At 42.5% G+C, this 16,328-nt stretch overlaps 1 protein-coding gene across 1 annotated transcript in view; it reads left to right on the top strand.

Annotated features, from left to right (window-relative positions):
- ARSA (arylsulfatase A) overlaps window positions 1-16,328 on the top strand; it is a 62,754-nt gene that overhangs the window by 21,763 nt on the left and 24,663 nt on the right. Inside the window, exons 4-6 of the mRNA XM_040413564.1 lie at window positions 705-874; window positions 5,705-5,829; window positions 6,182-6,309. Coding sequence (XP_040269498.1) covers window positions 705-874; window positions 5,705-5,829; window positions 6,182-6,309 — 423 coding nt within the window. The remainder of the gene's footprint in view (window positions 1-704; window positions 875-5,704; window positions 5,830-6,181; window positions 6,310-16,328) is intronic.

The following is a 16,328-nucleotide window of genomic DNA, read 5'->3' as shown; positions in this document are numbered from 1 at the left end:
ATTCATATACAGGAGACGGGTGCTGGCTGCAGAATCATAGCCGGCTCCCGAACTCTATGAGCGGTAGCTGCGATCCGCGGCAGTTAACCCCTTAGGTGCCGCACCTGAGGGGTTAACTGCCGTAGATCGCAGCTACTTGTCATAGAGGTCGGGAGCCGGCTATGCGATTCTGCAGCCAGCTCCCGCCTCCTGTATATGAATTAATAAGAGAGTTATCTTCATTGGTGGCGCAGTGGCCACAGCCCCTCCTCTTGTCCTCCCTCCTCTCATTGGTGGCAGCGGCAGCACAGGGGGGAGGGAGACACTGCTTCCTTCTCCCCTGTGCTGCTGAGGGAACACGGATCGCGCTGTCAGCAGCGCGATCCTTGTTCCCCATACGTTATCGGTATATCGGCAAAATAGATGCCGATACCGATAACGTTCAAAATCCTGAATATCGGCCGATATCGGTAAAACCGATAATCGGTCGATCCCTAATGCAAGGAGCTACTAAAACATGTCAGGTCCTCTTTAAACTCCAATGTATGAGAAAGTACTTTGTTGTAAAAGAACAACTTTTTCCAGTGTGTACCTTCTAGATGTGCTACATTATAAGACATGATCTTTTGCGGACATATTCTACCCTCACCACTGAGGGACACTAGCTAATGGGACAATCATATAATCTGTTTTCTAGTCCTATATTGTATCTTGTCTTTCCTCAGCATACTCATTACCCTCAGTTTGCAAGTGCCCGATATACAGGGCATTCTCCAAGGGGAAAATTTGGAGATGCACTGCTGGAATTGGATGGAACAGTTGGGGAGCTGATCTCATCTGTGTGGGATATGGGTGTTCAGAACAACACACTAATCATCTTTACTTCTGACAATGGGTAATTGTATCTGATCATATGAAATGTTCTCATCCATTTGTAGTTGTAAAATGTAATGTGATAAAGAGTTCTCGTTCTTGTGCATTCAAAGGCTATGTCCACATGTCCGCTGTGAACTCTGGCAGGCTGTGCCCCACAGAGTAATAACCTGCCAGAGTTCACCATGCCTAGCCTGCAATGGGATCCGGTACCTTTGCAGCAGAAATGCTGGCTTTCGGATGTGCAAAATGCTGTGCAAGAAGTCTAATGTGTGTGGGGCGCTCCCGACACCATTTGAGACCATTCATATGTGGAGTTGCTTCTCATCCAAAGGAGTGGTCTCACCCACAATTTTGTCATGAATAAAGAATGGTATCAAAACATCCTCCAAGAGCAACTTCTCATAGGAGCAATTTAGTGACGAACAATGCTTTTTCCAGCATGATGGAGCACCATGTCACAAGGCAAATGTGATAGCGAAGTGGCTCTGTGAACAAAGCATTGAAGTTTTGCATCCATGACCAGTAAGCTCCCAGATAAAACCATTTGGAATCTGTGGACAAACAAAAACGTAAAAATTGTGATGAACTCCAAGCACTGATTAGGCAAGAATGGGTTGCCATCAATCAGGAGTGGGCCCAGGAGCTGATATCCAGCATGCTTGGGTAGGGTACTGGCTCTCCTTAAAGGAGCTGTCTCACTTCAGCAAATGGCATTTATCATGTAGACATAAATGCATATGGTGGCAGGGACCATGGGCGTGCGCATAGACAGGCCCTTTTCTTGCATATATAATGTTCTGGATTGCAGGGTGGTCATAACCCCTGGATACGAGCAGTATATAATGCGATTGAAAAAAAAATAAAAATAATAATCAAGCCACAAAGGAGTAAATATTGGCAATCAATACATTAGTAAGTGCCTTGTATTAACTTTCTCTACATGATACATGCCATGTGCTAAAGTGAGACACCCCCTTTAATGTCTATTGTTTTACAGTTAGCAACTACAGTTATTGTGTGTTGAGGATCAAAATGTTTGGGCATACTAGACTACTAACCTCACCATATACCCAGGATCTTTGGTGTGCCTCACTTAGAGACCTGGCACACAACTGGGTGGGTATGGACTCGGCACTAAGCTGCTTCCCCCCAGAGGCATACATAGAAATCATTGCGCCCCATAGCAAGAATCTGAATTGGGTCCCCATGCCTAGCCCCCTCCTACTACCCTTCCCTGGTCCTCCCACTACCAGGGCCCTGGCCCTCCCCGGCCCCACCTATGAACTGTGCCTGCTGCTTATTATATAGTGTACCATAACCCCATGAAATGGGCCTTCTGCTGCATATAATATAGAGTACCATAACCCCCAATGGTCAGTGCCTGCTGTATATTATATAGTGTGAAATATCTCCCCATGGACAGCCCCTTTAAAGAGACCAGTCCTATTGGAGACTTGCCGAAAGTGCTCCATGGTATGGAGACTTATTGGCAATGCTCCATGGGGAAAAAATATTTGCAAAAAGGTATCTCCCATCTCGCTAGCACCACCTTGTGGAAGTGGCTCCCTATGAGTCAAATTCTGACTTTATAACAAACCTTGGAAAATGAGAAGGGAATATAGCCAAGCCTAATATCCATCCGCAGACAACTGTTTTGGAGTGTTTGCCCCTCATCAGTATGTAGGATTCTGGCTGATTGAGTGTGATGCCTTGGATGCAGCTTAGGTGGGATACTGGCCCTCCTTAAAGAAACCTGCCCTGTATGAAGACTTACTGGAAGTGCTACATGGTATGGAGACTTATTGGCAATGCTCCATGGGAAAATATTATGCAAAGAAAGAGAACCACCTTACGGTAGTGACTCCTGATGAGTTATTTTAAAGGTGTTTTCGGCAATATTTTATAGGATAGGTCATTAGTATCTGATTGGTGGGGGTCCAACACCCGGGAACCCTGCCGATCAGCTGTTTGAAAAGGCACCAGTGCAGTAGCAGTGTGGCTTTCTCCTAGCTTTGAGTAGGCCATGTGACGTCACGTTCATTGGCCACATGGCCTAGGAGCAGCTCAGGCCCATTGAAGTGAATAGGACTGAGCTAAAATACTAAACACGGCTGCTGTATAATGTACAGCACTGTGCTTGGTGATCTGAGAAGGCCTGTGACGCTACTACGAGCGCCGGTGTCTTCTCAAACAGCTGGGCAACCCCTTTAAGGAGAACTAGGACTCTACCTAAGCTGCATCCAAGGTATTGCACAGCCAGCCAGAATCCTACTCCTACTACTGCAGTGCTGGTGCCTTCTCAAACAGCTGATCAATGGGGGTCCTGGGTGTTAGATCCCCACCAATCAGAAAACATCACCGAAAACACCTTTAAAGTAACCTATCGGGAGCCACTACCACAAGGTGGTGCTAGTAAAATGGTTCTCTTTCTTTGGGAGATACCTCTTTGCATATTAGTTTCCTATGGAGCATTGCCAATATGTCTCCATACCATGGATAATTTCTAGTAAGTCTCAGGGCTGGTTTCTTTAACCACTATAGGACCGCCGTACGCAGGATTGCGTCTTTGCGGCGGCCCTGTCATTCTGAGTGGACGCGCCGGCGCGTCATCTCGCGAGACGCGAGATTTCCTGTGAACACGGGCGCACGCGTTCACAGGACCTGCAGGTAATCGAGTGGATCTGCAGCCTGCCAGCGGCGATCATTCGCTGGCAGGCTGCAGATCCGATTTTTTTATTTTTAACCCCTTAAATGTATATTAGACTCTGTTTTGATAACAGCATCTAATATACCTGCTACCTGGTCCTCTGGTTGTCTCTTTTGCTTGGATCGACCACCAGAGGACACAGGCAGCTCTGTAAAGTAGCACCAAACACCACTACACTACACCCCCCCCTGTCACTTATTAACCCCTTACTAACCCCTGATCACCCCATATAGACTCCCTGATCACCCCCCTGTCATTGATCACCCCCCTGTAAGGCTCCATTCAGACGTCCGTATGTGTTTTGCGGATCCATGGATCAGCAAAACACATACGGACATCTGAATGGAGCCTTACAGGGGGGTGATCACACCATATAGACTCCCTGATCACCCCCCTGTAAGGCTCCATTCAGACGTCCGTATGTGTTTTGCGGATCCCCAAAACACGGACACCGCGGATCCCCAAAACACGGACACCGCGGATCCCCAAAACACGGACACCGCGGATCCCCAAAACATTGCTGGTATTCGCTGAGGGACATATTGAGTCCATGAAAGATTTAACTTTTTGTCACAAGTTAGCGGAAAGGGAGACTTTGTGAGAAAAAAACTAAAAAAATCAATTTCCGCTAACTTGTGCCAAAAAAAATTAACTTCTATGAACTCGCCATGCCCCTCACGGAATACCTTGGGGTGTCTTTTTTCCATGGGGTCACATGTGGGGTATTTATACTGCCCTAGCATTTTAGGGGCCCTAAAGCGTGAGAAGAAGTCTGGAATCCAAATGTCTAAAAATGCCCTCCTAAAAGGAATTTGGGCCCCTTTGCGCACCTAGGCTGCAAAAAAGTGTCACACATGTGGTATCGCCGTACTCTGGAGAAGTTGGGCAATGTGTTTTGGGGTGTCATTTTACATATACCCATGCTGGGTGAGAGAAATATCTCTCTAAAAGACAACTTTTCCCATTTTTTTTATACAAAGTTGTCATTTGACAGAGATATTTATCTCACCCAGCATGGGCATGTGTAAAAAGACACCCCAAAACACATTGCCCGACTTCTCCTGAGTACGGCGATACCACGTGTGACACTTTTTTGCAGCCTAGGTGGGCAAAGGGGCCCACATTCCAAAGAGCACCTTCAGGATTTCACAGGGCATTTTTTACACATTTTGATTTCAAACTACTTCTCACGCATTAGGGCCCCTAAAATGCCAGGGCAGTATAAATACCCCACAAAGACACCCCAAGGTATTTCGTGATGGGCATGGTGAGTTTATGGAAGTTTTTATTTTTTGTCACAAGTTAGTGGAATATGAGACTTTGTAAGGAAAAAAAAATAAATCATAATTTTCCACTAACTTGTGAAAAAATATAAAAAGTTCTATGAACTCACTATGCCAATCAGCGAATACCTTAGGGTGTGTACTTTCCGAAATGGGGTCATTTGTGGGGTTTTTCTACTGTCTGGGCATTGTAGAACCTCAGGAAACATGACAGGTGCTCAGAAAGTCAGAGCTGCTTCAAAAAGCGGAAATTCACATTTTTGTACCATAGTTTGTAAACGCTATAACTTTTACCCAAACCATTTTTTTTTTTTATCAAAGACATGTAGAACAATACATTTAGAGAAAATTTTATATAGAAATGTAGTTTTAAAAAAAATAATTTACAACTGAAAGTGAAAAATGTCATTTTTTTACAAAAATTTCGGTAAATTTCGATTAATAACAAAAAAAGTAAAAATGTCAGCAGCAATGAAATACCACCAAATGAAAGCTCTATTAGTGAGAAGAAAAGGAGCTAAAATTCATTTGGGTGGTAAGTTGCATGACCGAGCAATAAACCGTGAAAGTAGTGTAGTGCAGAATTGTAAAAAGTGCTCTGGTCATTAAGGGGGTTTAAGCTAGGGGAGCTGAGGTGGTTAAGGAGAGCCAGTACCCCACCTAAGCTGCATCCAAGGCATCGCACTCAGTCAGCCAGAATCCCACGGCGTACTGATGAGGGGCAAACACTCCGAAACAGTTGTCCATGGATGGATATTTGGCTTGCCTATTTTCCCTTCTCAAGTCCCAGGGCTTGTTAAAAAAACAGATTCTGTCTCTTTGGTCGTGTGATTTCTTATAATTTTTTTCTTTTCATCAGACCTGAGACCATGCGTATGGAGAGAGGAGGTAGCTCTGGGCTCCTGAAATGTGGCAAAAGTACAACTTATGAAGGAGGGTTACGAGAACCTGCTATTATGTATTGGGAAGGAAAAATAAAACCAGGTACGAACAACTTATGTCTAGAAATATATGACCCAAAAGTGTTATAGATGTATCATCTACCTCTGAATACTACACACTGTTTGTGCTACTAAATTTGTAGAAAATTTTTGCTAATTATCGTTATTCCTGTTACATTATGTTCAAAATGAATTGACTACTTGTAACAGTAATGCAGACGATAGAGATGTACATTACACAAAATGTTGTCAGTTGTCAATTTGTCATGGCTGGCTGTAATATGAAAATTATTACTCTAGGTTTTTAATCTCGTGTCTCTGGATAGCTTCACTTTTTTTATTAAGAATAATAAAAAGAATGTGGCCACTGTGTTCACTCTTCTAATAACTTGTAGGAGTGACCTCGGAGCTGGCCAGCACTCTGGACATTCTGCCTACTGTAGCATCTCTAACAGGCACCCCTCTTCCCAAAGTCACATTGGATGGATATGATCTAAGTAGACTTCTTCTTAATGGAGAAAAGGTAAGTAATTTGCAATACATATGGAAGGCTGTTAGTATGCCTAATAGCAATGAATGAATGAATGAAGACCCTGGCTAGTCGATAAGATCAACTTTACAATTTTTCTTGGCCAACTATATAACATATGAAAAAGTCTCCAAAAAACTTTTCCTTTTGGCTATAGTTTTGTCTGGTAATGCTGAGCCACATTCACTAATAGTACACAGACAGCTTTTAGGGTATAACTACATTATGCCAAACAATGGGAATATAGCCAGACAGCCCTGTGGTTCTTCAGTGAATTTTTAGTGGTTATTTCCTTTTCATCCACCATGACGGCTACGGATGAGATTGACCTCTTGACCTCTATAGGGGCAGGAAATACACAGAGAGAGAGTTTTTAAAAAAGGCCCCCACCCACTCTCACCTTCAGTGTTTTTCCTGTCCCTAAGGGGTTAGAAGCACAGAGTGACTCCTACGGGGGTTAGAAGAGTTCTTCCTTTTTTTTATTTTCCTTAAAAAACAAATGATTGGCCTACCAATCTCCTCCTCAGCCCTCCCGCAGCTTATGCCAAAGCTGGGGAGGTTAACGTGGACCTCGTCTCCAACTTGGGAGGCCTGGTTTTCACTGGGGCCAGAGGCGGAAGCAGACCGGCAGGTGAGAGGACGCCAAACGGGACAGAGTCTTCGCAGCATTCTGCGCTTCGGGGGGGGGGGGCGGGGCGGAGCTTGTTGGAGCACACGTCATCGCGCCGGCAGGCGGTCCTTGATGACGTCAGACGCCGGTCTTTCAAATAAGCGCGGGAGCGCATAGCCGGTGTCTCCCCCCAGCCTCTCCAGCAGCGATGTCGGCTCCGGAAGCACCTGGGACCCGCGGTGACTGCAATGACCCACCTTCGGTTACTCCAACCGTGAGTCTCCCAGTGGGGGAAAAGCCTGCACATTTTCTTGTATATGTTGCCTCCTTAGTCCATAGGCCTAATTAGAGTGCTCTTCTTTCTACCTAGGGTAAAGAAATAAAATCAAAAACAAAATATGTTAAGTGCATTAACTGCTCCAAAAAATTGCCGGATGGATATAAGAAAAAGCTCTGCAAAATTTGCATTAGTGACCTTCTGAAAAAAGAGCAACCGTCTATTATGACGGAAATTAAGTCTATGATTCAGGACGAGATCAAATCATCCTTGGCCTCCCTCCACCCCCCCCCCCTAAAAATGCACCTCCTATAAAAAAAAAACGAGGATATCTGTTCCATCCTCCTCAGATTCTGAGGACATGGCAGAAGGAGCGTCTGCGTTTAAACATGATCTGGATGAGGATCAATTATCAGAGGGAGAGATAATTAAGGAAGAGGAAGGGAAAAAATATATTTTCTCCTCTGAAGACATGGATGAGCTTATTAAAGTCGTCAGGGAAACCATGGGCATTGAAAACATCCAGAAAACTAGATCCGTTCAGGATGAAATGTTCAGGGGTTTACGTACCAAAAGAGCTACGGTCTTCCCCATTAACGAAAACATGATTATTGACGAATGGTCAGATCCCGAAAAAAGACTAGGGGTCTCTAAAGAATTTAGGAAAAGATTACTTTTTGACCCAACTGAATCAAAAATCTTTGACGAGACCCCTAAAATCGATGTTCAAGTGGCAAAAGTCGTAAAAAAGACTTCCTTACCATTTAAAGACTCGTCCCAACTACGTGACCCCATGGAACGCAAAGCTGATTCCCTCCTAAGGAAGTGTTGGGAAACCTCGATGTTTGGAATTAAAGCAAATATTGCTGCTACTTCAGTGGCTAGAGCCATGTATTTCTGGCTCAACGAATTAGAAGGTCATATAAAAAATAGGACTCCTAGGGAAGAGATCCTTCAGTCTATCACCCTTTTAAAATCCGCCACGGCGTTTTTAGCAGACGCTTCAGCTGAATCGGTTAGGTTTGCCGCAAAAGATGCCGCCTTCTCCAACTCTGCCAGGCGTGCACTATGGATGAAATCCTGGGGAGGAGGCGATAAAATTTCTAAATCCAAGCTGTGTTCCATAGCATTCTCGGGGGAATATGTGTTTGGACCAGTACTGAATAAAATATTAGAAAAAGCCGCCGACAAAAAGAAGGCTTTCCGGAGGAACAAAAAAGGAATTTTTTTTCGTTCCTTCGGTCAACAATTCAAATCCTATATAATTGATATATCAAAACAGATTGCAATACAAAAAGGATTAAATAAATAATACCTAGCTTCAATGTATTTTTTTTTCCCTTATCCCCATTCCCTACACCCACCCCCCTCCCCATACCTGTGATGCGTCAAAAAAAAAAAAAAAATATATATATATATATATATATATATATATATATATATATATAAAGTAAAAAAATAGAAGAGCAGCACACAATATATCAGCAGGTGCAATACCTTGAAAAGGGCCACGGGACCTGGTCCAAATTAGATATACAGAAGGAAAAATCCAAGGCAGCACACAAGTTATCCGTGAAAAAAAGGGTGTTTATTGACCCATGTGGACAGCAACGTTTCAGCTCTCTCACTGGAGCCTTTATATATATATATTTATAAAAAAAAAGAAAAGAAGAAAGGAAACCATTATCACAGCTATTCAGGTCCTCCAACCACTCCATATCTTAATCCACTTCTCATCAGCTTCCCTCTGTTTATAGATGATTTTCTCATAATTTTTTACCTTATTAACTAGGTCCATCCATACATTTATATCTGGAGTATATTGAGCAAACCAGGTTCGACTGACCAAAACTCTGGCCAACATCAATATCCTACCTAGGAAGATCTTTTGATACTTATGGTTTTTTATTTTGGAAAGATCATTAAGCAAAAACACTTGTGGTTCGAAAGGGATTCGAATTTTTAATTTGTCGATGATAAAGTTGTTAATGCTATTCCAGTATTTTATAAGTTCTGGGCAGGTCCAAATCATATGGAGATAGTCCGCACCTTCGATGTCACATTTAGGGCAGTTAGACGTATCTCTTAGCCCACATTTATTCATCCATAAAGGGGTTATATATAGTCTGTGGCAAATATTAAAATGTACTAGAACATGATTAAAGTTCTGGGATAGTGAACCTAGATTCCCAAAAATATTCTCCCACCCTTCTAGTTGTATATTCGGACAATCCATCTCCCACGCTCTTTGTCCTGGTGACTGTATATCACTAAATCGTGCCTTAAGTAATGACTTATATATATTTGAAATCTTCATTCTAGGCAGTGTCCTCCCTGCCCAGTCATTCAGGAAGGATACACTATCTATATCCAGCACCAATTTATCGTCCAGACTAGATAATGCTGAACGCAATTGAAAGTATCTAAACCATGAAAAGTTTTCTATATTATGTGTTATCTCTGTAAATGGCTTAATTTCTCTATCCTTAACTACCTGTGAAATATACAAAATTCTATTATTTTGCCAAAATGTGTCCACTGCAATATCATCTAGCCTTTGTAAGTGCACATTATGCCAAAGAGGCGTGAATGTAAGTGAACCCTTTACCTTCAACCATGTCCTAGTAGTAGCCCACACTTTCAGAAATAGTTTAATAGTCTCTTTATAACCCCGCTCATAGCTCTTCAGTAACCCGGATTCCAACAGGGTAAATATATTATCATGAGCGTGGCTACCTACCAACTTCCCTAGGAGTGCACTATTTTCTGATTCATGGAAGGTCAATAACTGGGCAGCAATAAAATACCCTTTAAAGTAAGGGAGATTTAAACCCCCGCACTCCAGTGGTTTATACAGATATTCCAACTTTATTCGAACTCGTTTTCTTCCCCATATTAAATCATTAATTATTCTTTCCATGAGTTTAAAGTTTATCTTGTATCCAGATAGGTGTATTTCTAAGCACATAAAGAAGTTGTGGGAGTATCACCATTTTGACCAGTGAAACTCGATCAGCTCTAGATAGGGGAAGTCTCAGCCAGATCCCTATTTTAGCTCTAATCTTTGCTATTATGGGAATCAGGTTAAGTTGTAGAAAATTTTCAACCCTGGGTGATATAATCAAACCCAAGTATTGAAAAGTGTCAGCGATGTTCAACTGTGTCACAAGAACCTCCTTTCTGTGGCAGGGGATCTATTGGCATCAAACTGGTCTTAGACCAGTTTATAAGAAGACCGGACACCTTACCAAATGATTTAACCATTTGAATAATTCTGGGAAGAGTTGTTTCCGTGTGGTCTATAAGAAAAAGAACATCGTCCGCATATAAGGAGATACGGTCTTGTGCTCCTAGCGTACCAAATCCTTTAACCTGATCATCCTGCCTAATGGCCATCGCGAGCGGTTCAATATAAATGTCAAATAACAATGGGGATAGTGGGCAGCCCTGCCGCGTGCCTCTATTTAAATCAAAGCTAGTAGTCAGGATCCCATTGAGACTCAATTTTGCCTTGGGAGATCTATACAGTAATTTGAGAATGCCTATAAATCTTTCCCCAAAGCCCATCCTTGCCAGAACCTTCCAGAGGAAGCGCCACTCCACCCTGTCAAAGGCCTTAGAGGCATCCAGTGACAGGATGGAGCGAGCGGTCCCCCCAGGGGCCTGTATATTGGCAAAAAGCCAATGGAGATTATAATGCGTACCCTTGTCCTGAATAAAGCCATTCTGATCTGGGTGGACAATGGAGGAAATAACCCTGGAAAGCCTTGTGGCCAAAATCCTCGCAAGAAGCTTTACATCTGCATTTAGCAGTGAGATTGGTCTATATGATTCTATATCTGCAGGATCCTTGCCTTTTTTTGGAATTAATGTTATTACGGCTTCCATCATTGAATCTGGCAATTTCCCATCCTCCACTGATTCAGAAAAGACCTCCAGCAGTCTAGGGAGAATAAACTCCCCATATTTACTGTAGAATTCGTATGGGAGTCCATCTGAACCGGGGGTGGAGTTGGCCGAACATAATTTAATAGCCCCCTCAAGTTCCTGAATTGAAACCTCCAGTTCAAGTGCTTTCTTTTGCGCCTCAGTAATAGTTGGAAAAGCAATGCCATTAAGATAGGAATCCATCTTATCATCTGTGATCTTGGATTCAGCTTTATACAAATCCAGGAAGTAGTCCACAAAGGCCTTCTCTACAGGACCCTGTCCACTAACCATCCTACCATTAACCAGTCGGACATTATCTATATACTTTTTAGATTCTTGGCTTGAGATCACTGTGGACAAAAGTTTACCAGGTCGCCCTGACTCCGTAAAGTATTTTAGCCCTTTAAAAAAAAGGCTCTGTTGGGCCTTATCCAACAAGAAGTTAGAATATACTTTTGTGGCCCTTTGCATACTTTCCCTATTCTCCTCCGTTTTATTCATATAGAAGGATTGTGTCGCCAGTGATGCAAGTTCTTCTAGATTTTTCTGTTTTTTCCCGTACTTCTTTCTGAGGTTCGCAATATTACTGACCATCATTCCCCTCATATACGCCTTAAAGGTATCCCATACTACTTGGATTTTTGCTGAGCCATAGTTGTTATCCCAAAACCGGCCAATTTCATTCTGGATTATTTCATGTGTCTTTATTACTGATAACCAATAAGGGTTTAATCTAAAAGGGGGTTTTTGTATGTGTCTTTCCTGGGTTAAGCAAAGTTCAAGGAATAACGGTGAATGGTCCGAAATTGACCTTGTTTCATATTTCATTCGCTTTACCAATTTCACATATTTGCTACTTATCAATGCAAGATCTATTCTGGACATAGATTTACCTGCTTTACTAAAACATGAAAAAGCCCTTTTCCCCTGTCCTAGATATCCCCAAACGTCTTCAAAACCAGCCTCAGAACAAAACCGTGCCAGGGGAGACCCCTGAACTGGACTATCTCCCTTGACACTCGTAGAAACCCTATCACGTAGAGGATCAATGACACAGTTGAAATCACCAATAATCAATGTTGGACACTCTGGCCATTTATCCATAAACAATAACAGAATTAAGAACCGAAAAGGAAAATGGCGGTGGAATATAAACAAAAGCCAAAATACATATCTTCCCCCTTAACCTACAATATAGGAAGATAAATCTCCCCTGCTGGTCGACAGAGGATGCCTCACAGACGAAGTCAATCAGTCTATGTATCAAGACAGTAACACCTCTGGAGTAGCTGGAAAGAGTAGAATGATACGTATGCGCAGCCCATCCCCTGCCGACCGCCCTGGAGGTCTCTTCAGTAAGATGGGTTTCTAACAAGCATACTATTGCTGGGAGATGGACCCGTGTCAAGTCGAAAACCGCTTGTCTTTTTCCTCTGTCCCCCAAACCGCGTATATTCCAGGCAAGAATTCTAATCGACATTATCAAAAGCGGTTAGGTGGGACAGGGGGAAGAAGGAAAAAGAAAGAGGAAAAAAAAAAAAAGGAAAAAAAACTAATTAGACGCACCACAGTCAAAATCCCACCCCAGTCCCCACCCCCCCCCGTACAGGCAATCCACCACGTATTGTAGTAGATTTCTCTCCTATGACCATCTCTCCCACACTCCCCCCGCTCGGCCCTCCCTATTAAGAAGTGAGAAAAAAAAAAGAATTGGGGGTATAAATCCCCTATAACAGTTATGGTTCCCACCAAATCCTGAAGCGATTAGATCACAAGTCATTTCGTTCAAGCCACTCCGCGGCTTTATCCGGAGTATCAAAGAATAGGATTGTGTCATTGAAAATAATCCGCAATTTTGCTGGGAACATAAGGGAGTATTTAATATCCCTTTCTCTTAGTTTCTTTTTTACCGTCATAAATGTGCGTCTCTTTTCTTGTATGTCTTTTGAGAAGTCTGGAAAAAAGGCCAATCTATTACCATTATATACAACCGATGAGCATTCCCTCGCCCTTCTCAATAACATATCTTTATCCCCTGTGGCCAGTAACTTAACAAGAAATGTCCGAGGTTGTATCCCTGGGATTGGTTTACCCCCTGGGACCCGATGAGCTCTTTCTATCATAAACAGCGAGGAGAACGAGTCCTTCCCAAAATTTTCAAAGATTAACTTTTGTATAAATTGAGTAGGATTCTTCTCTTCAGCGCCCTCTGGGATCCCTATTATTCTCACGTTGTATCTTCGCGATCTATCCTCAAGGTCCACCACCTTTTTCTTCAGAAGGTTACACTCTAATTTCAGTGTGGAGATTTCAGAGTTTGTTTTTTGGGATTCATTCTGTATCTGGGCCATAGAGCTCTCAAGATTATTAACTCTGTCTCGGATTTTTGACAAGTCGTCTCTTATTAGTCCCACATCAACTTGGATAAACCCAAGTTGGGTTGTGACTGCCTGTATTAAATCCCCATTTTGTTTGACCGCTAGCAATATTTCTTCTAGCGGAGAGGAATTATCATTAGGCATAACTTCTCCCATTATACCTTCTTCCTCTTCAGGGTGTTTAGAGGCTTTTTGTGGTTCTATCTCAGTCACCTCAGAATCATCATCTTTTTTTTTTTTTAGAGGCAAAGTCCTTTTGTCCGCCCCTCGTATTAACCCTCGGAGACCTCAGGAATTGGTCTATTTTAGTTGTTTCAAAGGTTTTTGTCCCCGGTTTCTGACCGGAGAGGTCAGCCGAGCGCCTATTAGCTTTCGGAGCCATGCCCTGTTCCTGTAAATCTTTTTTTTTTTTTTTTTTTTTTTCTTTTAACTTTTTCTCTTCCCCTCTTTCCTCTTTTCCTTTCCCCTTTTTTTCTCTCCTTTTTATTTTATTTTATTTTTTTTCCTCTCTTTTTCTTCTTTTCTTCTCCTTCTTTCTCTCCTCTCCTCTTTTTCCTTCCTCCCCCTTCTTCTTTTCTTTTTTTTTTTCTCTTTTCCTTTTTTCCTTCCTTCCCCTTCTTTTCTTCTTTCCTTCCCCTTTTTCTTCTATTTTTTTTTTCCTCTTTCTCCTTTCCCCTTTAGTTTGTGTTCCTCTCCCCCCTTTTTTTTTTTTTTCTTCCTCCTTTTCTCTTCGTTCTTCTCTCTCTTTTCTTTTTTCCCTTTATGCTTTTGTTGTTTATTCCTTTTTATATTGGTGTTTATAATTTACTTTTATTTTACATTTGTAGACATCTCACTTTTCTCTTTCAACAAAGAGGGTAAATAATAAGCCTTACAAAGTATAAATTGGTACGTTCTGTAATATTGGAACAGTTTTGGCTTATTAATTGGTATCAAAGGGAGAGGACATAGGGGAGACAGAGGGGATAAAGAAAGGAGCAATCTCACCAACTTTAACGCCCCCCGACAGTCCAAGTGTCTACGGAGGTCCCACCTGAGCGTCCAAGGGGAAGGAAGCTCCTCAGTCCAAGGATTCACCGAGAGAGGGGGTTGAAGGGGGTCAGAAGCCGTCAGAGAAGCGCCTATTATACAGACCAGCGATTCGCTCTTCTTAATCCAGAAACCAGATGGTTCTTCCAGAACTATCATAAACTTAAAAGATTTAAACAGGTCCATAGTATACAAAAAATTCTAAATGGAATCCATCTCCTCAATCGTACCCCTAAAGAGAAAAGGAGCATACATGACGTCGGTAGACCTCAAAGACGCATACTATCACGTCCCGATACATCAAAATTCGCAAAAACTTCTGCGGTTTGCCCTGCCAGGTCCGGATAATCAAATTCATCATTTCCAATTCTGTGCTCTTCCTTTCGGCATTTCATCTGCACCAAGGATTTTTTCAAAACTTGTAGTAGAAATGTTGCCCTCCCTAAGAGAAGTGGGACTTAGAATTTTCCCTTATCTAGACGACTTTCTTCTATTAGGAAATTCAGTAGTAGAATCAGTCTCCAACACGGAGACATTCTTACAGAAAGTTTCCAGCCTGGGTTGGCTGATAAATATAAAGAAGTCTTCCCTAATACCATCACGCAGCAAGAAATTCCTGGGGTTAATTCTAGACTCAGATGCCCAAAATACTTTACTACCTCTGGAAAAAGTAAAGGCCATAAAAGAAAAAATTGGAAGGTTTCAAACCCAAAACAATACTTCAATCAGGAACGCAATGAGTATCCTAGGTCTCATGACCTCCTGTATACCAGCGGTTGCCTGGAGCCAAGCCCACACAAGAACAATCCAATCCTGGATTCTAAACAACTGGAACAAACACCCCTCATCATTGGACAGGATAATAAAAATCCCCAGGCAAGTAAAAATAGACCTAAATTGGTGGAAAATAGAATCCAATCTTACCAGTGGGGTCTTCTGGCAAAAAGAACCGGGAGTTCAGGTAGTAACGGATGCAAGCGCAACAGGATGGGGTGCATTAGTGGGCTCCTCAAACAGGCAAGGAAAATGGCCAGAACAAATAAAAAAACGAATCCTCAAACTAAAGGGAGTTAAGGGCGGTCTGGGAGGTTCTAAAATCAAACCCAACTTTATTAAACGGCAAACACCTAAAAATATCCTCAGACAATACAACAGTCGCCTATCTGAAACACCAAGGAGGCACCAAATCCCAAAAACTAAAATTTTTAACAAGAAAAATCTTTTTTTGGGCAGAAAGAAAAGAAAAGTCTTATTCATCACAGCCTTCCACTTGAAAGGTTCCAAGAACACCGAGGCGGACTTTCTAAGCAGACAAACCCCAGATCCAGGAGAATGGTCCTTAAACCCAGCCATTTTTCAAAAACTAACAAAAAAGTGGGGCCAACCACAAATAGACCTATTCGCATCCAAAAAGAACGCAAAGGTCGACTGGTTCTGCTCACTCAACCCCAGGTAAAGTCCATGGGCAGTGGACGCACTTTCAATAAAATGGAACTGGTACCTAGCCTACGCATTTCCTCCATGGGCATTAATACCCAAGGTCATTCAGAAAATCCTCACGGATCCAGTTAGTGATTCTAATCACCCCCTATTGGCCCAAGCGAACCTGGTTTCCCATCCTGAGAAATCTATCCTTGGAAGATCCATGGCTGATTCCGTTCCAGAAAGACATTCTGTCACAGGGCCTGATTTTACACCCAAATCCGGGACTCTTCAAACTGCAGCTTGGATCCTGAAAGCGAGATCCTTAGAAGCAGGGGCCTCTCAAATTCCGTAATTAGTACCCTAA

Source organism: Bufo bufo, chromosome 1 (assembly GCF_905171765.1).
Source record: "Bufo bufo chromosome 1, aBufBuf1.1, whole genome shotgun sequence".
NCBI lineage: Eukaryota > Metazoa > Chordata > Amphibia > Anura > Bufonidae > Bufo > Bufo bufo.
Note: the sequence above shows the minus strand (reverse complement) of the source record. Positions and strands in the feature narration are given on the sequence as shown.